This window comes from Pecten maximus, chromosome 14, assembly GCF_902652985.1.
Source record: "Pecten maximus chromosome 14, xPecMax1.1, whole genome shotgun sequence".
NCBI lineage: Eukaryota > Metazoa > Mollusca > Bivalvia > Pectinida > Pectinidae > Pecten > Pecten maximus.
The window spans coordinates 6,988,713-7,011,490 of record NC_047028.1 but is presented as its reverse complement, the minus strand read 5'-3'; the positions used below and the strand labels follow the sequence as shown (position 1 = coordinate 7,011,490).

At 41.2% G+C, this 22,778-nt stretch overlaps 2 protein-coding genes and 2 long non-coding RNA genes across 4 annotated transcripts; all 4 read right to left on the bottom strand.

The window, feature by feature from the left end:
• Positions 1–8,340: 8,340 nt before the first annotated feature.
• Positions 8,341–9,553, bottom strand: LOC117342716. The gene is made up of 3 exons (XR_004535884.1): positions 9,013–9,553; positions 8,698–8,775; positions 8,341–8,411 (listed from the first exon to the last, which is right to left on the bottom strand). It is a non-coding gene; the product is annotated as an uncharacterized LOC117342716 (long non-coding RNA).
• A 2,326-nt stretch (positions 9,554–11,879) lies between these two features.
• On the bottom strand, positions 11,880–15,136 carry LOC117343005. The gene is made up of 3 exons (XR_004535943.1): positions 14,992–15,136; positions 12,229–12,306; positions 11,880–12,004 (listed from the first exon to the last, which is right to left on the bottom strand). It is a non-coding gene; the product is annotated as an uncharacterized LOC117343005 (long non-coding RNA).
• Positions 15,137–20,623: 5,487 nt separating this feature from the next.
• Positions 20,624–21,094, bottom strand: LOC117341721. The gene has a single exon (XM_033903585.1). It carries the CDS (start codon positions 21,092–21,094, stop codon positions 20,624–20,626), a length of 471 nt encoding a protein of 156 aa, XP_033759476.1.
• Positions 21,095–21,112: 18 nt separating this feature from the next.
• On the bottom strand, positions 21,113–21,649 carry LOC117341720. The gene has a single exon (XM_033903583.1). The coding sequence runs from the start codon at positions 21,647–21,649 to the stop codon at positions 21,113–21,115; it is 537 nt and encodes a 178-aa protein (XP_033759474.1).
• Between the last annotated feature and the right edge of the window lie 1,129 nt (positions 21,650–22,778).

The window sequence follows — 22,778 nt, the reverse complement described above, 5'->3', positions numbered from 1 at the left end:
TTAAATCTGTAAACAATAATTCTGCGATAGCCAAGAGCCTCCAAGACCTGATATTAGGCCAATAGAATGCTGGAATGAAGGACTAGAAAATTTTTAATATGAATAAAACTAGCTTACAATGATATTTGAATAAAGAGGTAATCAACATAGTATCTTTAGAAATGACCTCAATCAACTTCAAAGTTGCTGTAGAGCCAGGTGAGCGATACAGGCCCATTGGGCCTCTTGTTCTCAAATTTCATATGTAGGTTCCCCTTGGTCCCTGGTATTGCATTTTGGGACCAATCGGAAAACAACATGGCCGACAGACAGCCATTATTGCTAAATCTTAAATTTTATATATAGGTTGCCCTTGTTTGAAAAGTACTAGAGGGCTGTTTCTGAATTTACACAGATTAGTAAGACTTAGAGGAAGGGAAAAGTAGAGAAAAGATCAATCTGACATGGAACCTATAAAGATCATTCAATGGTGGGCGCCAAGATCCCTCTGGGATCTCTTGTATAATGATAATACTGAAACATTCTTTGCAGATTCATTCTTTTATTTTATTTTACTGCTTTCTGCCGCCACCTCCTTGGCGATCTGGAGCATACTTGAGGTTAGCGGCAATGGCTCCCTCCCCAGCTGCATCAGTACAAGCCATAGTCTTATCAATTGCATCTGAAAAAAACAACGATAAATAACACTGGGGAAATTAAAAAAAACATGAAACTTAAACAATAACAAGAGGCACATTGGTCTTAACGGTCATCTGGCTTTACATACCCTTTGGGTCAGGTATTACATCAATCAATACCAGCTGATATCTTACCTTTTACCGCTGTAAAGAGTTGCAGATTTTGAAAGGCTCTTTTTCCTTTCTTCCCTTTTAGGCTAAAAAGGGCCATTGTTAGCTCACCTGCCCAAAGGGCAAGTGAGCTTATGCCATGGTGCGGCGTCCGTCGTCCGTCCGTCCGGCCGTCCGGCCGTCCGTCCGGCGTCAACTTTTTCATTTAAACAACTTCTTCTCAATAACCAAGAGGCTCAGGAACTTCATATTGGGCCTGTAACATGCTGGGATGAAGGGCTACCAAGTTTGTTCAAAGAAATGACCTTGACCTTCATTCAAGGTCACATGGGGCAAATAGGCTGTAGTCTTCAAACAACTTCTTCTCAATAACCAAGAGGCCCAGGGACTTGATATTGGGCCTGTAGCTTGCTTGGGTGAAGGGCTACCAAGTTTGTTCAAATAAATGACCTTGACCTTCATTCAAGGTCACATGGGTGAAATAGGCTATAATCTTCAAACGACTTCTTCTCAATAACCAAGAGGCCCAGGGACTTGATATTGGTCCTGTAGCATGCTGGGGTAAAGGGCTACCAAGTTTGTTCAAATAAATGACCTTGACCTTCATTCAAGGTCACAGAGGTGAAATAGGCTATAATCTTCAAACAACTTCTTCGCAATAACCAAGAGGCCCAGGGACTTGATAATAGGCCTGTAGCATGCTGGGGTGAAGGGCTACCAAGTTTGTTCAAATAAATGACCTTGACCTTCATTCAAGGTCACAGAGGTGAAATAGGCTATAATCTTCAAACAACTTCTTCGCAATAACCAAGAGGCCCAGGGACTTGATATTGGGCCTGTAGCATGCTGGGATGAAGGGCTACCAAGTTTGTTCAAAGAAATGACCTTGACCTTCATTCAAGGTCACATGGGTGAAATAGGCTATAATCTTCAAACGACTTCTTCTCAATAACCAAGAGGCCCAGGGACTTGATATTGGGCCTTTAGCATGCTGGGGTGAAGGGCTACCAAGTTTGTTCAAAGAAATGACCTTGACCTTCATTCAAGGTCACATGGGTGAAATAGGCTATAATCTTCAAACGACTTCTCAATAACCAAGAGGCCCAGGGACTTGATATTAGGCTGTAGCATGCTGGGATCAAGGGCTACCAAGTTTGTACAAATAAATGACCTTGACATACATTCAAGGTCACATGGGTGAAATGGGCTTAAATCTGTAAATAACAATTTTGCGATAGCCAAGAGCCTTTGAGACCTGATATTAGGCCAATAGAATGCTGGAATAAAGGACTAGAAAATTTATTAATATGAATAAACCTAGCCTACTCTGATATTTGAATAAAGAAGTAATCAGCATAGTATCTGTAGAAATGACCTCAACCAACTTCAAAGTTGCTGTAGAGGCAGGTGAGCGATACAGGCCCATTGGGCCTCTTGTCTTATTTGTCATTAATCTGTTTGAAAATGAAAGAAAAATAACTAATTAACACCTAAACATATATATTCTGTAATAACTTCACTGGACAAAACTACTTGGAATGATAAAAACATAGCTAAGTATTAATGTAGCTTGTAGCTTTGTGATGTTATTTGTACCATAGCTATTTTAATCTAGAACATTTATGAGAATTGAATTATAATGTAAACTTACTTATTCAGGATTTTCCTAGCATTTTCACTGTTAGAATTCCCTCCAACACATGAAAGGGCCCGCGTCTAAAATAAAAAAAACAACAACACATAATTAAATGTTAAAAATTCTGTTTGTTGTACTCAGATTATCATAAAACATTGTCACACGGGTATGGATGGCGTAGATGTAAGCTGTAATCACTTCAACAGCGTAGCCAATAATTCTCAAAAATCCTGGACATCTGTTGTCACACTAAAAGGTATCGTAACCCTATGCATTCAATATTCTGACAGGACAAGTACGCAAGCTTCAAGTTTTCACATAAAATGCACATCAAAGGAAAGTAATACATATCAAGTAACTATGATTTTGATTAAATCTTCCCAATTTTCATTGTGGAGCCAAATTTAATTTATTTTGATTTTATCTTCCCAATTTTCATCGTCGAGCCAAAGTTCATTTATTTAATATCTCTCTCACCAATTTTCTGATGTCCTCCTGGTTTCTCAACGACTGCTCTAATACCAAGAGGTCTTCGTAGTTCTGTGCCTTCACAGGGATATCGCTAATATTTCCAGGTGCAGATGACGTTCTGTTGTCTGTAAGTTCCTTCAGTTCAATCTTTATTTCCGCCAAGCATTGAATTATCTTCCTCTGAAAGACTAGAAAGGGTTCCACATACTTTCAATTATGGAAAAACAACCAGGAATTTAAAATATTTGAACTAAAATATTACTGGTATTTTTTATTATGTTACTGCTGAAGAATTTCTTTTCAATTTTCGACTCCAATTACATGTACTTTAATACCTTCTTGAGGCAAATGACAAGAGGCCCATGGGGCCTGTATCGCTCACCTGGTTGGATTTGACCAAATGTCAAAATAATGTTCATGTTCAATTTATTCATACACATACTCTCTAAGGGACTGAAAGACCCTATGGATTATTTTTACAACCTAATTGTGTTTGAAGAAACTAAGTCCCTTAGGCTGGGGAAAGACCCTTGGGCCTCTTAGACTCCGCCCCTCAGGCCCCTGGGTGTTCAGAGTAAATATACAAACTCTGTTCCCCTCCCCCCAAGGATGTTCCTGACCAAATATGGTTCTAATTCATTCATAACTTTATGACTTGTAGCGATTTAAAGACTAATCTCTATTCCCCTATTTGGCCCCGCCCCTCAGGCCCCTGGGGGTTCAGAGTAAAAATTTATACAAACTCTGTTCCCCCTTCTCCCAAGGATGTTCCTGTTCAAATTCATCCATAACTTTATGACTAGTAGCGATTTAAATGATTAACCCTATTTCCTCTATTTGGCCCCGCCCCTCAGGCCCCTGGGGGTTCAGAGTAAAAATTTATACAAACTCTGTTCCCCTTCTCCCAATGATGTTCCTGACCAAATTTGGTTCAAATTCATTCATAACTTTATGACTAGTAGCGATTTAAAGGATTAACCCTATTTCCCCTCTTTGGCCCCGCCCCTCAGGCCCCTGAGGGTTCAGAGTAAAAATTTATACAAACTCGGTTCCCCTTCCCCCAAGGATGTTCCTGACCAAATCTAATTAAAATCCATGAAAAATTTTATGACCAGTAGCGATTTAAAGACTAATCTCTATTTCCCATATTTGGCTCCACCCCTCAGGCCCCTGGGGGTTCAGAGTAAAAATGTATACAAACTCTGTTCCCCTTCTCCCAAGGATGTTCCTGACCAAATTTGGTTCTAATTCATTCATAACTTTATGACTAGCAGTGATTTAAAAGATTAACCCTATTTCCCCTATTTGGCCCGGCCCCTCAGGCCCCTGGGAGTTCAGAGTAAAAATTAATACAAACTCTGTTCACCTTCCCCCAAGGATGTTCCTGACCAAATCTAGTTAAAATCCATTAAAAACTTTATGACTAGTAGCGATTTAAAGACTAATATCTATTTCCCCTATTTGGCTCCGCCCCTCAGGCCCCTGGGGGTTCAGAGTAAAAATGTATACAAACTCTGTTCCCCTTCTCCCAAGAATGTTACTGACCAAATTTGGTTCAAATTCATTTATAACTTTATGACTAGTAGCGATTTAAAGGATTAACCCTATTTCCCCTATTGGGCCCCGCCCCTAAGGCCCCTGGGAGGCCGACCCACCGTTTATACAAAATTGGTTCCCCTTCACCCAAGAATGCTTCAGACCAAACATGGATCAAATCCCTTTATTCCTGCAGAAGAAGAAGGATTTTAAAGAATATGCTATATTCCCCTATTGGGCCCCACCACCCAGGCCCCTGGGAGGCCAGACCCACCGTTTATACAAAATTGGTTCCCCTTCACCCAAGGATGTTTCAGACCAAATATGGATCAAATCCCTTTATTCCTACAGAAGTAGAAGGATTTTAAAGAATTTGTTATATTTCCCCTATTGGGTCCCGCCCCTCAGGCCCCTGGGAGGCCAGACCCACTGTTTATACAAAATTGGTTCCCCTTCACCCAAGGATGCTTCAGACCAAACATGGATCAAATCCCTTCATTTCTACAGAAGAAGGATTTTAAAGAATTTGCTATATTTCCCCTATTGGGCCCCACCCCTACGGCCCCTGGGGGGCCAGACCCACCGTTTATACAAAATTGGTTCCCCTTCACCCAAGGATGTTTCAGACCAAACATGGATCAAATCCCTTTATTCCTACAGAAGTAGAAGGATTTCAAAGAATTTGCTATATTTCCCCTATTGGGCCCCGCCCCTCAGGCCCCTAGGAGGCCAGACCCACCGTTTATAACAAAATTGGTTCCCCTTCACCCAAGATGCTTCAGACCAAACATGGATCAAATCCCTTTATTCCTGCAGAAGAAGAAGGATTTTAAAGAATATGCAATATTCCCCTATTGGGCCCCACCCCCCCAGGCCCCTGGGGGGCCAGACCCACCGTTTATACAAAATTGGTTCCCCTTCACCCAAGGATGCTTCAAACCAAATATGAATCAAATCCCTTCATTTCTACAGAAGAAGAAGGATTTTAAAGAATTTGCTATATTTCTCCTATCGGGCCCCGCCCCTAAGGCCCCTGGGGGGCCAGACCCACCGTTTATACAAAATTGGTTCCCCTTCACCCAAGGAGGCTTCAGACCAAATATGAATCAAATCCCTTCATTTCTACAGAAGAAGAAGGATTTTGAAGAATTTGCTATATTTCCCCTATTGGGCCCCGCCCCTAAGGCCCCTGGGGGGCCAGACCCAGCGTTTATTCAAAATTGGTTCCCCTTCACCCAAGGATGCTTCAGACCAAATATGAATCAAATCCCTTCATTTCTACAGAAGATGAAGGATTTTAAAGAATTTGCTATATTTCCCCTATTGGGTCCCGCCCCTAAGACCCCTGGGGGGCCAGACCCACCGTTCATACAAAATTGGTTCCCCTTCACCCAAGGATGCTTCAAACCAAATATGAATCAAATCCCTTCATTTCTACAGAAGAAGAAGGATTTTAAAGAATTTGCTATATTTCTCCTATCGGGCCCCGCCCCTAAGGCCCCTGGGGGGCCAGACCCACCGTTTTTACAAAATTGGTTCCCCTTCACCCAAGGATGCTTCAGACCAAATATGAATCAAATCCCTTCATTTCTACAGAAGAAGAAGGATTTTAAAGAATTTGCTATATTTCCCCTATTGGGCCCCGCCCCTAAGGCCCCTCGGTGGCCAGACCCACCGTTTATACAAAATTGGTTCCCCTTCACCCAAGGATGCTTCAAACCAAATATGAATCAAATCCCTTCATTTCTACAGAAGAAGAAGGATTTTAAAGAATTTGCTATATTTCTCCTATCGGGCCCCGCCCCTAAGGCCCCTGGGGGGCCAGACCCACCGTTTATACAAAATTGGTTCCCCTTCACCCAAGGAGGCTTCAGACCAAATATGAATCAAATCCCTTCATTTCTACAGAAGAAGGATTTTAAAGAATTTGCTATATTTCCCCTATTGGGCCCCGCCCCTAAGGCCCCTGGGGGGCCAGACCCACCGTTTTTACAAAATTGGTTCCCCTTCACCCAAGGATGTTTCAGACCAAATATGGATCAAATCCCTTCATTCCTACAGAAGTAGAAGGATTTTAAAGAATTTGTTATATTTCCCCTATTGGGTCCCGCCCCTCAGGCCCCTGGGAGGCCAGACCCACTGTTTATACAAAATTGGTTCCCCTTCACCCAAGGATGCTTCAGACCAAACATGGATCAAATCCCTTCATTTCTACAGAAGAAGGATTTTAAAGAATTTGCTATATTTCCCCTATTGGGCCCCACCCCTACGGCCCCTGGGGGGCCAGACCCACCGTTTATACAAAATTGGTTCCCCTTCACCCAAGGATGTTTCAGACCAAACATGGATCAAATCCCTTTATTCCTACAGAAGTAGAAGGATTTCAAAGAATTTGCTATATTTCCCCTATTGGGCCTCGCCCCTCAGGCCCCTAGGAGGCCAGACCCACCGTTTAAACAAAATTGGTTCCCCTTCACCCAAGATGCTTCAGACCAAACATGGATCAAATCCCTTTATTCCTGCAGAAGAAGAAGGATTTTAAAGAATATGCAATATTCCCCTATTGGGCCCCACCCCCCCCAGGCCCCTGGGGGGCCAGACCCACCGTTTATACAAAATTGGTTCCCCTTCACCCAAGGATGCTTCAAACCAAATATGAATCAAATCCCTTCATTTCTACAGAAGAAGGATTTTAAAGAATTTGCTATATTTCTCCTATCGGGCCCCGCCCCTAAGGCCCCTGGGGGGCCAGACCCACCGTTTATACAAAATTGGTTCCCCTTCACCCAAGGAGGCTTCAGACCAAATATGAATCAAATCCCTTCATTTCTACAGAAGAAGAAGGATTTTGAAGAATTTGCTATATTTCCCCTATTGGGCCCCGCCCCTAAGGCCCCTGGGGGGCCAGACCCACCGTTTATTCAAAATTGGTTCCCCTTCACCCAAGGATGCTTCAGACCAAATATGAATCAAATCCCTTCATTTCTACAGAAGATGAAGGATTTTAAAGAATTTGCTATATTTCCCCTATTGGGTCCCGCCCCTAAGACCCCTGGGGGGCCAGACCCACCGTTTATACAAAATTGGTTCCCCTTCACCCAAGGATGCTTCAAACCAAATATGAATCAAATCCCTTCATTTCTACAGAAGAAGAAGGATTTTAAAGAATTTGCTATATTTCTCCTATCGGGCCCCGCCCCTAAGGCCCCTGGGGGGCCAGACCCACCGTTTTTACAAAATTGGTTCCCCTTCACCCAAGGATGCTTCAGACCAAATATGAATCAAATCCCTTCATTTCTACAGAAGAAGAAGGATTTTAAAGAATTTGCTATATTTCCCCTATTGGGCCCCGCCCCTAAGGCCCCTCGGTGGCCAGACCCACCGTTTATACAAAATTGGTTCCCCTTCACCCAAGGATGCTTCAAACCAAATATGAATCAAATCCCTTCATTTCTACAGAAGAAGAAGGATTTTAAAGAATTTGCTATATTTCTCCTATCGGGCCCCGCCCCTAAGGCCCCTGGGGGGCCAGACCCACCGTTTATACAAAATTGGTTCCCCTTCACCCAAGGATGCTTCAGACCAAATATGAATCAAATCCCTTCATTTCTACAGAAGAAGAAGGATTTTAAAGAATTTGCTATATTTCCCCTATTGGGCCCCGCCCCTAAGGCCCCTGGGGGGCCAGACCCACCGTTTATACAAAATTGGTTCCCCTTCACCCAAGGATGCTTCAGACCAAATTTGGTCAAAATCCACTGAGTAGTTAAGGACTAGTAGCGATTTAAAGGAAAAGTTGACGGACGGACGACGGACGACGGACGCCGGACGACGGACGGACGCCGGACGACGGACGACGGACGCTGCGCCATGCCATAAGCTCACCGGCCCTTCGGGCCAGGTGAGCTAATAACGATCCCTAGAGTTGGTCCTGGTTGTGTTGCTACTATTTGGCTGCAGGTTCAAAGTGCTTCTGCAATCTGTAATATATAAAATCATAACTCTGTTTACTATTATTTCCCGGTACTGAAAAGGAACAAATATCAAATACAATGTAGCATATCATTTCTGTAATTCATACTTACAAACCTGGAAGTTAATAACTTGACAGCTTGCTTTTACACTGTATAGTTTAATCGGTAATATCAACAGACGAGTAAAGGTTAACAAGTTCAATTAGTTTTGAAGTAGTTATTGTCAGCAATATGAACTAAAGTTTGAAGGTCATGGTGTAACCATCAATATAAATTTCTCATTTTCACAAACCTGAAGCATCAGACAGACACCTTGGAACCCTGTGTGAAGTACTGGTGGCTGTCCCAAGTCTTTCTGTCCATCTTGAATCTGAAATACGAGGGATATATGTGTGTCTTTTTATACTGATTTAGAGAGTAAAGAAGTTCTTAACTTTTAAATCAACTTTCGACTGTTGCCATAGTTCCACTAGTAGTTATGACAGGCATTTTAATTATGGAATGAAGTCAAATTAATTTGAACATCGTAAAATATATCACACAAAGATAAACTGAAGTTTGAACCTCATGCTGTAATTATTAGTATAAATTTCTTATTTTCACCAACCTGAATCATCAGACAGACGCCTTGGAGACCTCTGTGGAGTACTGGCAAGTCTTTCTGTCCAACCTGTCGGCGAATGTCTCACTGCCCTTCTTGAATCTGAAATATATACACCTGTCTTTATTCATACTGGCGCGGTACACTTAGATAGTTAAGAAGTTAACTTGGAAATTAACTGACTTTTAGCTCATTGCCTTATTTTCACTAGCTTTGATAATGGGTTATTACAAGCGGCCCAGAGGGCCTGTATCGCTCATCTGGATTTCATGAGATATGAAACAAGAATAATGATTAAGTATATTTGTCACTGGTATTGCTATGTCAATATATCATAGGCATTTTATATGGGTACGTGAGGTTTTTATGCCAAAAATGCATTAATCCATTAAATGAAATTGATTTTTGGCGCAACCCCAGATGCTACCTCACAAATGTGAGCGATATCCATTGCTTAGTTTCAGAAAAGAAGTTGTTTAAACCAATTGACCCCTTTTGACCCCGCCCTCTGCACCCCGGGGTCAGTTCCTTCCGTTATAAAATTTTGAATCCCTAACCAAAAGGATGTTACCAGTCAAATATGAGCTGTTTCATAGAAGTAGTTGTTCATATCAATTTAGCCAAATTGACCCTTTTTGGCCCCACCCCAAAGTCCCCTGGGGGGGTCAACCCCAAAATTTGTACAATTTTGAATCCCCACTCCATGACAATGCTACCATACAAATGTGAGTGATATCCATTGCTTAGTTTCAGGAAGAAGTTGTTTATATCAATTCTACCAAAATGACCCCTTTTGGCCCCGCCTCTTAGCTCCCCGGGGGTCAGCTCTGTCATTTATACAGTTTTGAATCCCTACCCCGGGGGTTGTACCAGGCAAATATGAGTGATATCCATAGCTTAGTTTCAGAAAAGAAGTTGTTGCCCCTCAGGCAGGTCGGCCCCACCATTTGTTCAATTTTGAATCCTGGCCCCAAAGGGATGCTCACAGTCAAATAGGAGCAATATCTATTGCTTGGTTTCAGAGGAGAAGTTGTTCATATCAATTTAGCCAAATTGACCCCTCTTGGCCCTGCCCCTCATGCCCCCGTGGGGTCAGCCTCACCATTTGTACAATTTTGAATCCCCACCCCATAGTGATGCTACCAGGCAAATATGAGCAATATCCATTGCTCGGTTTCAGAGAAGAAGTCGTTTATATCAATATAGCCTAATTGACCACATTTGGCCCCGCCACTCAGGCCCCCGTGGGGTCAGCCTCACCATTTGTACAATTTTGAATTCCCACCCCATAGTGATGCTACCAGGCAAATATGAGTGATATCCATTGCTTGGTTTCAGACAAGTACAGACACCTTGGAGACATCCGTGGAGTACTGGCCGCTTCAAGTCTTTCTGTCCACCCTGTCGGCGAATGTCTCACCGTCCTTCTTGAATCTGAAATAAAGGCATCTTTTTTTTAGACAGTATGTAGTTGTATCACTTAGATAGTTAAGACGTTCTTAACTTTGAAATTAACTTTGACTGTTAGCTCATTGCCATATTTCCACTTGCTTTGAATAGTTATGACGGGCATTCTAATTATAGAATGAATTCAAATTTGAACCTTGTTACGTACACTTTTATCACCCATATAAATTTCATAGTTTCACAAACCTAAAGCATTAGACAAACTCCTTGGGGACCTGCGCGGAGTGCTGGCTGAGGCAAGCGTTTCAGACCACCTGTTTGGCGAACATCTTAATGCCCTTGTGGCATCTGTAAGAAATTAATGTTTTTATTACTCAGGCAATGTATCACTCAGATACTTTCTAATTTTCTCAACTATTACATACACTAGGCTCATAGCTTAAGTTCAAATAAATTAAATTTTGAACCTCTAATATAATAATTATCATTTATATGAATTTTATATTTTCACATATCAGAAGAATTACACAGGTGTGTTGGGGACCCATATGTGGAGTGCTTGCTGCTGCAAGTCTTTCTGTCCACACTGTTGGTAATCTACTTACTGTCCTTTTAGAATATGTAATGTAATATATAGAGAATAATACATACCTTTTTCCATATCGAAAGGTATGTTTTATTCAATTTATTGTGTTCTTAGTAATAAATCACAGAACATTAATCAAAACAACAATTATAACTTGACAAGAAAAATCAGATTCAAATTTTTAATGTATTGAATTATAAACACTTTATAATATTGAAGTTTTTTAAGTCTTTATGAAGTTCATATCTGTCAAATTTATAATGATTTCTAAATAAGTTCCTTTCCAAAGGTGTTTCTATATATGAATTCCGTGATGTCGTCTGCCAGTCCCGCTTCATCATGGAACGATTGGTTAACATCGGCTTGTACGACCTCTCCTATTGTAAAGTTTAAGTTATCAATTTCCTCGGTTACCATGTGTTCCTTCTCGGCGAGATATTCTAGCTCTGCAATTCGTGCTGCAAGCGAATTTAAAATCTTCTCTCCCATGTCCTCATTCCTTCGTCTACTCGACGCCATGTTGTTTGTTTTGGTTTCGCTGACAACACAGCACCTACGTCAAAACCCGAGAGACCCGAATAGTTTGATGAGACGCAAAATTTAGAGGTGTTCCGCGAAGAGGGCCAATACAGGGTTTGGGGTGCATTACTGAATCAATAATGCATGGGTAAGGATTACGGATCGGGAGATTTGGCGCCATAATGCATATGCAAAAAAACCTGTATTTATTACTAAGTATACAATAAATATGTATACACCTATCTTTGTTATGTTGATGCTGTATCACTCAGTTACGTACAAATTAACTTTGTTACTGATATAGTCAATCAAAATTTTGCAACTGGTAAAATATTTAATATTTCAACAAACCTAAAGGATTTGGTGCTGACAGTCCAGAGTTTATTTGTGGTGAACTTCCTGGTGTACTACTGGGCGACCTTATTGGGGAATGACTTGGTGAGCGAAGGCTTGTACTAGGCCCTTTTGACAAAACATTCCTTGCACCTGTAATTATCAAATATGTATTTAAATTGCAAATGTTTAAACTACAAAACTAATTCACCGGGTAAAAAAACCTACAATTCATGCATTTTTCTTCAAAAATTAAGTACAATTCAAAGCACAATTTTTTTTATGTTAAATTGTTCTGGAGACTGTTGGTTTTAAAGTTATACGGTAATCCCTTCTTCAATATTTCAAGACTTTGATTTAAATAATTGACTGCGTACCTAAACTGAGCTGTGGATCTTGTCCTGGAGTTTCTGGACAAGGTTTGGTTGGTGGCCTTGGGATCCGAATGTCTGGTACTTATTCAAATGAAAACATATTGTTAAACAAACTCAAGATTATAGCATATTGCAACTTTATCAGTTATATGTGTACTTTAAATTTACTTCCAGATATAAAGATTTATATAGTCTGATGAGAGACGGTAAAGGACCCAAAATAAATGTACAATGTTAATCATTTTTCAATGAAAAAAGAAATATGCATTATAAAGAAAACTAAAATATTGAACTGCACAAGATATTTATACAATAAGATACTGTTGCATTTCATGTATCAACGATTATCGATAGTTAAGGGAACATCAATTTAAACTTACTCTTATCATGTAATCTGACTTTTTTCTGAGGAGGTTGTGAAGAACCACTACTGTCCCCACTCTCAACACCTGCAGGGTGTATACAATTCTAGCTCATCACAAAAAGAACACATTTCTCAAGAAATAATGACAACTAACTTCAACTATCAAAATCCAAAATGGCTGCATGCCTGCCATTTATTTTCCTGATCAGTTTCAAAATTAGTGACCACGTTAAACCCTACATGTGAAGTTTGAGAAATATCCCATCAGGGCACTTCTGTAAAAAATCAAAACGAGAATTGTTTTTAGCTCACCTGCCCGAAGGGCAAGTGAGCTTATGCCATGGTGCGGCGTCCGTCGTCCGTCCGTCCGTCTGTCCGGCCGTCCGGCGTCAACTTTTTCATTTAAACAACTTCTTCTCAATAACCAGGAGGCCCAGGAACTTCATATTGGGCCTGTAGCATGCTGGGATGAAGGGCTACCAAGTTTGTTCAAATAAATGACCTTGACCTTCATTCAAGGTCACATTGGTCAAATAGGCTATAATTTTCAAACGACTTCTTCTCAATAACCAAGAGGCCCAGTGACTTGATACTGGGCCTGTAGCATGCTGGGGTGAAGGGCTACAAAGTTTGTTCAAATAAATGACCTTGACCTTCATTCAAGGTCACATGGGTCAAATAGGCTATAATCTTCAAACGACTTCTTCTCAATAACCAAGAGGCCCAGGGACTTGATATTGAGCCTGTAGCATGCTGGGGTGAAGGGCTACTAAGTTTGTTCAAATAAATGACCTTGACCTTCATTCAAGGTCACATGGGTCAAATAGGCTATAATCTTCAAACGACTTCTTCTCAATAACCAAGAGGCCCAGGGACTTGATATTGGGCCTGTAGCATGCTGGGGTGAAGGGCTACTAAGTTTGTTCAAATACATGACCTTGACCTTCATTCAAGGTCACATTGGTCAAATAGGCTATAATCTTCAAACGACTTCTTCTCAATAACCAAGAGGCCCAGGGACTTGATATTGGGCCTGTAGCATGCTGGGGTGAAGGGCTACTAAGTTTGTTCAAATACATGACCTTGACCTTCATTCAAGGTCACATTTGTCAAATAGGCTATAATCTTCAAACGACTTCTTCTCAATAACCAAGAGGCCCAGTGACTTGATATTGGGCCTGTAGCATGCTAGGGTGAAGGGCTACAAAGTTTGTTCAAATAAATGACCTTGACCTTCATTCAAGGTCACATTTGTCAAATAGGCTATAATCTTCAAACAACTTCTTCTCAATAACCAAGAGGCCCAGTGACTTGATATTGGTCCTGTAGCATGCTTGGGTGAAGGGCTACAAAGTTTGTTCAAATAAATGACCTTGACCTTCATTAAAGGTCACATGGGTCAAATAGGCTATAATCTTCAAATGACTTCTTCTTAATAACCAAGAGGCCCAGGGACTTGATATTGGGCCTGTAGCATGCTGGGGTGAAGGGCTACAAAGTTTGTTCAAATGAATGACCCTTGACCTACATTTAAGATCACAGGGGTGAAATCGGCTTAAATCTGTAAACAATAATTTTGCGATAGCCAAGAGCCTCCTAGACCAGATATTAGGCCAATAAAATGCTGAAATGAAGGACTAGAAAATTTATTAGTATGAATAAACCTAGCTTACTATGACAATCAGCATAGTATCTGTAGAAATGAACTCAATCAACTTCAAAGTTGCTGTAGAGCCAGGTGAGCGATACAGGCCCATTGGGCCTCTTGTTCTTAAGGATGATGACCATGTACACAGGATTTTATTTTTCTTATCAAATACATGTCGTTGAATCAGATATATTTTTGAGTATTTTGGGTACTTTTCTGCACTACTGAAGTATTTTTGAATAAAAAACAAAAACAAAAAAAAAACAGGATGTCGGGGCAGGTTTGGTTTTTGTTTATTTTGTTTAACGTCCTATTAACAGCTAAGGTCATTTAAGGACGGCCTCCCGTGCGTGCGACATGTATGCGTGTAGCGAGTGCGTATGTGTGTTTTGGGAGGCTGCGGTATGTTCGTGTTAAGTCTCCTTGTGATGGGCCGGATCTTTTGCCGATTTAGAGTGCTACCTCACTGAAGCATACTGCAGAAGACACCAAACTTTTAACCTAGAGGAAAACTTCTAAATTTTATCATTGGCGTATGTATCTCGTACATGGAATAAGATGTTAAACAATTCTCAACCGAACCATTTTCTATTATGAATTTCAATTTAGTGAACCAACATGTCATGTTTCGTTTGATAAATAAATGTATAGGTTCGTTTTTGCCCATTTTACTCGCATTACTTTGCCCTGATGATTTCTATAGTGGTGATGTATATATATGGTTAAGAATTCATAATTAACTGTAGATAACTACCTGTTAAGAAGTCCTTCATGACTTTCTTTTTCCGTTGACGCCGATTAATGTCAGAAATATCCTCTGGATCCTCCTCTGTCTCAACAGTTGTCGTTAGGTCATGTGCCTCACATTCATTTCGTTTTTCTACAAAAAAGAGAATGAAAAATACATGTAAATAGATGTAATATACACACTGCTTAATTGCTATTATTGTCTATTCATTTATAAAGATGTATCAAACTCAAAACATAATCCTCCAATAACGTACTTTCTCATTTGTAATTGAACTTCTAGGACTGTACAAACTTAATATATAAAAATAACTAATCAGTATTTTACATTTCACTCAGCACCACCCGTTTCATTTCTACTGAGGATCAGGATCAGGATTATATTTACTCGTACTAAGAAGCATATCAAAATATTGCTATAATGCCATAACTGATTGTTTATAGAAATTGATGTATTGGCTATATTATTGATCTTTAGACAGATGCATTCGCCTTTAACTTCCTTTTGGGTCCCCTGATCAATAACAGACAGAAATAAACGATAGACAATATTATATCAGAGCAGAAATCGTAGGTTGGACATGCTGACAAAAGAATGCATGCGCCAACAACAGCAAGTAAGTCATTATCAAAACAGAAAGAAAGCAACGTTTTAAGTTCAACCATGTACAACTTTGATCTACATATATATATGTATACCTGATTTAAACTTTTCCTTGACAACAGGGAATGTTCTCCAAGATGCTGCCGGCACTTTCCCAGACTGCATTGCCCTCAATGCATTACTGGTGTTGGGCCAGTACAACATGCCAACCCTCAGCCAAGGACTTGGTACTGTACCCTCCTCCTCTGTTCCATCTTCCATCCATACCACACGTACCCACATTATCTAATAATTTGAATCACATGATTAAAGCATCAATACAGAATTATTACAATAAAAATCAACAAAATCATGACATGCTCCATTTAAAAATTTCCATGCAGAATAAAAACCTGTTTAAGATTTTTTTTTAATTCAGGATATCAACACGAGACATTATGGGTTTGCAACAGGAAATTAGCATGTTATGTTATTATTCAAAATAACAATGTTACATTAAATAATAAAATTAATACATAAACTTTACCATTCCTACTTTTCCATGCCATGAAGCAGAGGGGTGAGAACAAGTCCTTTTTTATATGGCAAGCAGGCAACTTTCTTTAACACTTCCAATGGGTCTACAGGTCTCCGTTGTGATCGAAGATAGCTATTGACGAAAACAATGTTGATCAACTTTGAATCACAGGGATCTGTGTAGAAATTGTCTGTGTCCCTCTGGTGTAAAACATCACAAATCAATGTACCATCATTCCTTTTCTCACGAACAAATGCAAAGTCCTTGTTTTTCAACAAAAGGCATCCATTTCTTCTATTTGCAGAAATATGGGTCAGACATGAATATGCTGCATAGTTTTCTGTAACAGCAAACTCTAATTCACATAACCTTTTCCCAGCTTGGCTAATAGGATTCCTTGATGACCTCACCAAACGTTTCAATATTTGAAGATGATTTTCGAATGGAAAACATGAAATGTCATTCATAGAACATTTAAAATTCTCAACATCATCAGGAAGATGTTTAAGACTATGTATGTTATAGACTGGGAAAGATATAGAATAAAAATCTATCGATTTGTCAATGAAATACTGAAGCAATTGCCTCGAATAGGCAATGAAATGATTTCTTTTCTTTCCATCTGAATCGTGAAGAATAGAAATTGCTACTGAAAGACAGAGAAAGTGGCTGTATATGTTTTTATTTAAAATATTTTTTAATACAAGTGGACCTGTGTAGAGCAGAAATTGTCTGAATTCAGTGGCTTTCCAACGATCTAGTTCTTTTAGAGATCTTGGCTGTCGGGAAAACTCTGTAGGCAGTCTACCTGACAAGTTCAGAAGGTCTCCAGAAATCAAATTCATTTGTATCCGAGACAATTTGCAGGTGGCAGGGCCTTGTTTAAAGTATGACAGAATCCTTCTCATAGTACCAAGGCACACAAGGTGCATGTAATCTAAACAAAATCCTGTCACACATGGAAAACCTGCCCCGGTTAATGGAGAAACGGCCATCTGATGGTTGGAATATTGATGTTCAGCAAATCCTGCATCAGTCCTCAATGGAAAATCTAGACTTTCATGCAACACAACTCTACCCATCTGAAATGTGCCCCTCACCTCACATCGTTCGCAGGAGAAATATCCAGAATGACCCTTGACACACTTAAGAAATGACCTAGCAGGTGCATCACAAACAAATGCTTTGAAATTAATTTTGACTAGAACGTCATTTACTTTGATTCCTTCTTTTTTTAAATGGGCATATTCCACCAGGAAATCAAACAGGAAGTTTGTAGCAGGGCTTGGTTTGCTTTGACCGTAAAATAATGCCACCACAAATGGTCTAAAGGTATCAAAGCTACAAATAATTGGCCAGAATTGAGCACATGAAGATTTAAACAATGGAATACCATCAATATTGGTAAGCAAGTTGATTTCTTTTGGAAAGTCTCTACTTCCAGACTTTAAGATTTTAAGAATTCCTGTTTCTATTCCAAAATAGGCATATTTTCCTCCACACTTATCATCAACCGGTATTTCTCTTGGGAGTTTGTAACAATGTCCTAGAATCCTTTGGTAGTGGGAGATTTTCAGCACGGAGTATTTCTAGTAGCTCATTGACACTTGATCTTGTCTGATGGATTTTTGTAGCCCATTCAGCTAACTTCTCATGAAGTGTACAATCATTTGAGTTTGGACTTTCTTCATTTAGAACAATGCTGACATCTGAATTAATATTTCGAAATCCTAGGTCAGACTCAAGTTCAGAGTCTGAAGAGTTTTCATCATAAATTTGAAATTCTGCATCTGAATCTGATTCATTACCATCATGGTTTTCACATATAATTGGGAGATTTATCCTCAAAAAAGGGTAGATTAGATAAATCTTCTCTTTCGTCATTGTTGGATGTTTCTATAGGATCATCTGATACCATGTCATTTTCTATTGCCTTCACTTGTCTCCATCGTCGTAAATAACTGGAGGCCATGCAGAGTACCTGGAACTGAAATTCATGCAAAATATTAAAAATGTTATTATACATGTATGCATCATGCAAGGTTAGATAGACATGCTAGTGCTATTTTAATGAAACTTACAATTATTATTTCTGACCAGTTGAACCCCCACCCTTTCTTCTTAATTCAAACAATCCATTTGTTTTTTTAGACAGTCAGAGCAATTGAGCTAATACAATAAATAGCAAATATTATATTCACGCCGAGATTGGTTGGTGTACAGGTGTGCTCTAACTTTTATTAAATATCACGAATAACCGAATTCAAACAAGTTTATGTCTCATGAAAATGACAACCAAAAAAAGTATATTTCTAAAAATAATATACCCCAAAATTACATGATTTTCTTTTATCCTTATTTTACAGCAATATATTTAAACATGAACTTTAGGGGGACTTTTCAAATTTCAGAAATCACCATTCAAAATTCATATGGAAATCTGTGAAGCATGCTGAATTTATCTGGTAATATTAATTTTTATCTTAAATGTAATACATAAAGCTATTTCCATTAAAGCTTAATTTAATTTACTCGGAATTAAAACAAATGTGTATGATATAGGTTTCAAAGTGATATGTGAGAATATTGTAACCACATATATATATATATCACACTTGTATTGCTTTGTAACACTTGTTGTCTGTTTATACCTACAGCTATAGCTATCTATGACTCATTACATTTGCAACCTGACCTGCATGCATGTATGTAAATCAAATTTGTGTACATACATATATTTGTTACTAATGAAATATGTTCTTTATAGATTCTGATAAACAAATTAATTTGATTTTGAAATGGTTTTTTGGCTGCATGAAATATATATATACTGTTTGGTTTGGTTTATTTTGTTTAACGTCCTATTAACAGCTAAAGTCATTTAAGGACGGCCTTCCGTGTGTGCGACATGCATGCGTGTGATGAGTGCGTGTGTGTGTTTTGGGAGGCTGCGGTATGTTTGTGTTAAGTCTCCTTGTGATAGGCCGGATCTTTTGCCGATTTAGAGTGCAACGACGTCTTAATGACGTATTGTGCCCATTGGGAACATTATACAAAATCAAAAGTCTAGACTGACAAGTTGTGTGAATGAAATGTTTGATTAATTCGTCATGAAGGGAAATATATATATCTTTTTGCATGTTATATTTTATATTTATCTAAAAATTAATGAAAGGTGTGTCAATTAGGATGCATAGTCCACTATTTACAAGTAATGGTAATGGATATTCTACTGTTTCTTTATTGGTTCGCGTAAATTTGGTTTGGTTTGGTTTATTTTATTTTGTTTAACGTCCTTTTAACAGCTAAGGTCATTTAAGGATTCCCCAGGGGCGTTTGGGCGGGATTTTGATACGGGAACATTGTTCTCGTTACCAGAACATCTCGCCCAAGGACGCCCCTGGATAACCGGCTCGGGAACTTGTTCCATTGTTAGCATGTGTGTGGGTCGAAATGTCTTGTTATTTTCTGTACAACATCATAACAGAGACTAGCGTGAGACCGTTAGGCATCCGTGGCGCCCCTGCGGTACACGTGCTGCGCGTTACATATGTCTATGGTAACTCTTTCAAGGTCGTCACTGATAAAATCCACTTACTTATGAGCTGGGTAAGGCTTAACTCGATCCCACTTATACAAATATGTTATTAAAGTAACGTTGCTGTTACACTACAAGCTAGTTACCTCGCTGTTGGTCACGCTATCTGGTTCACAATGGAAGTGGATCTATATCACCACGGGTCGCTGGACAGGTCAGGATACGGTGATGATACAGCAGTCAAATACTTATCCAATAGAATGTACTGGCTTAGTGTCCTAGCTAAAAACCCGGAGCACTAAGATAACTGTCACTACTTACGTAGAGATATACTGCCTCCGTTAAAAACAGAGATGGTCTAACACACGTGTTGTCTGATTGCCGGTCAGGTGTGAAGAGACTGTACACGGGGTAGAACTTTATCTGGCACGGGCCAGTTAACCGTGACGCACTTCCGGCGTAAGTAATCAGGTCAACTCGGCCCGAGACACTACATTCCTCCCAACTTTATAATGAAAGTCCTTTATGACCGGAGGGTGGTAATGGTATATACAAAGATCTTCCGTGTCTTGATCAAGTTCCTAAATTTTGACTCTGCACACTAAAAGCGTTGCGATGAAGTCACTTAAGTTACTACTGGGTTGCTTCCTCCAAAAAGGGGGAAATAGTAGGGATAAAATCCCTTGCAGTCAAATCCGGTTATGAGGCGAGGGACGTGCACACTAAAAGCGTTGCGATGAAGTCACTTAAGTTACTACTGGGTTGCTTCCTCCAAAAAGGGGGAAATAGTAGGGATAAAATCCCTTGCAGTCAAATCCGGTTATGAGGCGAGGGACGTCCTAAAAGGACACACAATCCTGTAAAATACATGGATGCAATCCCGACCTCCATGTCTAGAATCCAATCCTCGATGATGAGGGTACGGGTAGCCTATAAAATAGACTCACTACCTAGTAAAATACTTAGGTACAACCCCGTCCCTAACTGTCCTTTCCTAGTGACGAAACAGTCGTTGAGCGTTGGTTACAGTCGCATTCAGCAGGGATTCCGCCGTGTAGCTGAGGTGTTTTGCAAAAAGCCTCCGCCGTCCAATACAATTGGTTGGGTGCAGACCACTTGCGGCCTGACCGATTGAAGTAGGGGGCGTCGGTCTCCAACAACACTCTCTCAGGGTTGACCCACTTCAAGGCGCGAACCTGAGGTGGGGTGAATCCTGCAGCCATGCTGGTAAATCCGAAGTACAGATTCCTAAAAGCACTAGACCACTGCTCACGGACATAGGAATCCCCATTGAAACAATGGAGATATATCCGCTGGTCTTCAGGCACTGCCTTCTTTACATAGTGTAGAAGAAGGAGGTATGCTTCTGCTCCACTATCTCCGGACATCCCTCTACAATGGAGAACCAAGACATGTCGAGGCTCCACCAATGGTAGAATCTTCTCCAACATGACTAACTGCTGCGGCCACTACTGCGGTGGTACGGAGTGGTCAACACCAACTTGGCCAACTGCTGTCACTCTGCGTTGTCGTACAAGGTCTTTCAGCTTCCTGATGACGCGATCCACCTCCGAGCTTGAGTATCTTTTCTTGGGATGTACACCTACTGCGACCTCCATATCCGCTGGTAGGGTCTTCAGACTATCCGTGGTTGGATAAGTCTCCGGGTCGCAGAAAGAGGCACAAGTCCCGGCGACGATTACCTCATTTCCCTTGTCCATCCTGGTACCATCCAACACGGACTGGAACGTAGAGTCCAGTCGTAATCCCATGGCCTTCAGGGTGTGGTCAAGATGGAAGTGAGCATCAAACGCCCGAGGGGTTCGGGTTCCCACTTCCTCAGCGGCAGGAAATGACGTTCTCCAGTACTCTCGCTCGGTAGCAGGGTTCCGGGCAGCTATCAGCAACAAAACCTTCCAGTGAAGGAGGACGGCTACAGAGTTCACCGGTTCCCACGTGAAGTTGTCTGGACATGGTACACTCAAATAGCCACAAAATGCCCTCATCCCCACTATCTGGCAGTCTAAAAACTGAGCTTCTCCGATGATGTGAAAAGGTGCTGCATCTCCACGTACTCAACAAGGTCGTCCAGGTTGCCCACGGCTCTTCTCAAAAGCCATACAGCGGCTTGTAAAAGGGCCTCCTTCCGTCCACGAAGAACCTTGATTGCTGCAGGGGGCAGGCGCTCGTCAAAAACCCTCGGTAAATGATGGTTGAACGCGTGGGGCTTGGCGTAACTCCCAACCTCCTTGCAGTCAGGAATCACACAGTGTCTGACCCTCGGCGCTCGGCTCCGCGACGTAGATCCAGAACCTCTTGGAACCTCTACCACTATTCCTCCTCGTCTCGGCTCGGCAGACGACACAACTCGAGTGGTACGGGGCTCCTCAACGTGGACGGTCTTCCTGGGAATAGGTTCAGTTGACTGGCTGTGAGGGCGCTTACGGGGGCTTGTCCGACGAATAGGGGCAGACACTGAAGGGCTTCTGGCAGCTCTCCGCGGACTGGAACGATGACGAACAGGTGAAGGACTCCTACGGGAACTCTTCTTACGAGGACTGGTCCGGCGAGTACTCCTGGATGGCCGGTCACTTACCTTGGGTTTAGCACGGGAGACGGGGATAAAATCCTCACGCACACTGGCTGGACCCTTGGCAGAGACGCGACCTGACGGTACAGTCTGGCTATCTGGTCGCTGGGATGGGGATACAGCAGGCGATCCAATCAATGACTCCTCCAACACGGGCGTATCCATGGTATCCACTGGGGGCATGAGCTCAATATCCATTGGGTCATCCCCCAAGAGGTCCAGGTCATCTTCCGATACTGCAGGGGCCTCGGTGGTAACTGCATCCTCAGTCCTGCGCTCCAGGTTGGGGTCTGTAGACAGGCGAATGTCACGGTAACAGGCCGTCGACTCTGCAGGTACATGTCCTACTCTTGGCCGGCGACTCAGCGGGGCGACGTGCTGCTCAATCCAGGCGAATGAACGGAGCTGCAGCGAGTCCCAAGGTTTCCGCGACCTTCTTCAGCCAACCTTCAAGTTGTCTCCGGTTAGCTCCTTTCTTACCTATCTTACCCTTTGCCAAACTGCACATGTCCAAGACGATCTTGTCAAAGCGTTGATCCGACATA

Excerpts from the sequence above, each read along its gene's own strand:
- LOC117341721 (XM_033903585.1), bottom strand. The coding sequence starts at position 21,094 with ATGTTGGAGAAGATTCTACCATTGGTGGAGCCTCGACATGTCTTGGTT.
- LOC117341720 (XM_033903583.1), bottom strand. The coding sequence starts at position 21,649 with ATGAGGGCATTTTGTGGCTATTTGAGTGTACCATGTCCAGACAACTTC.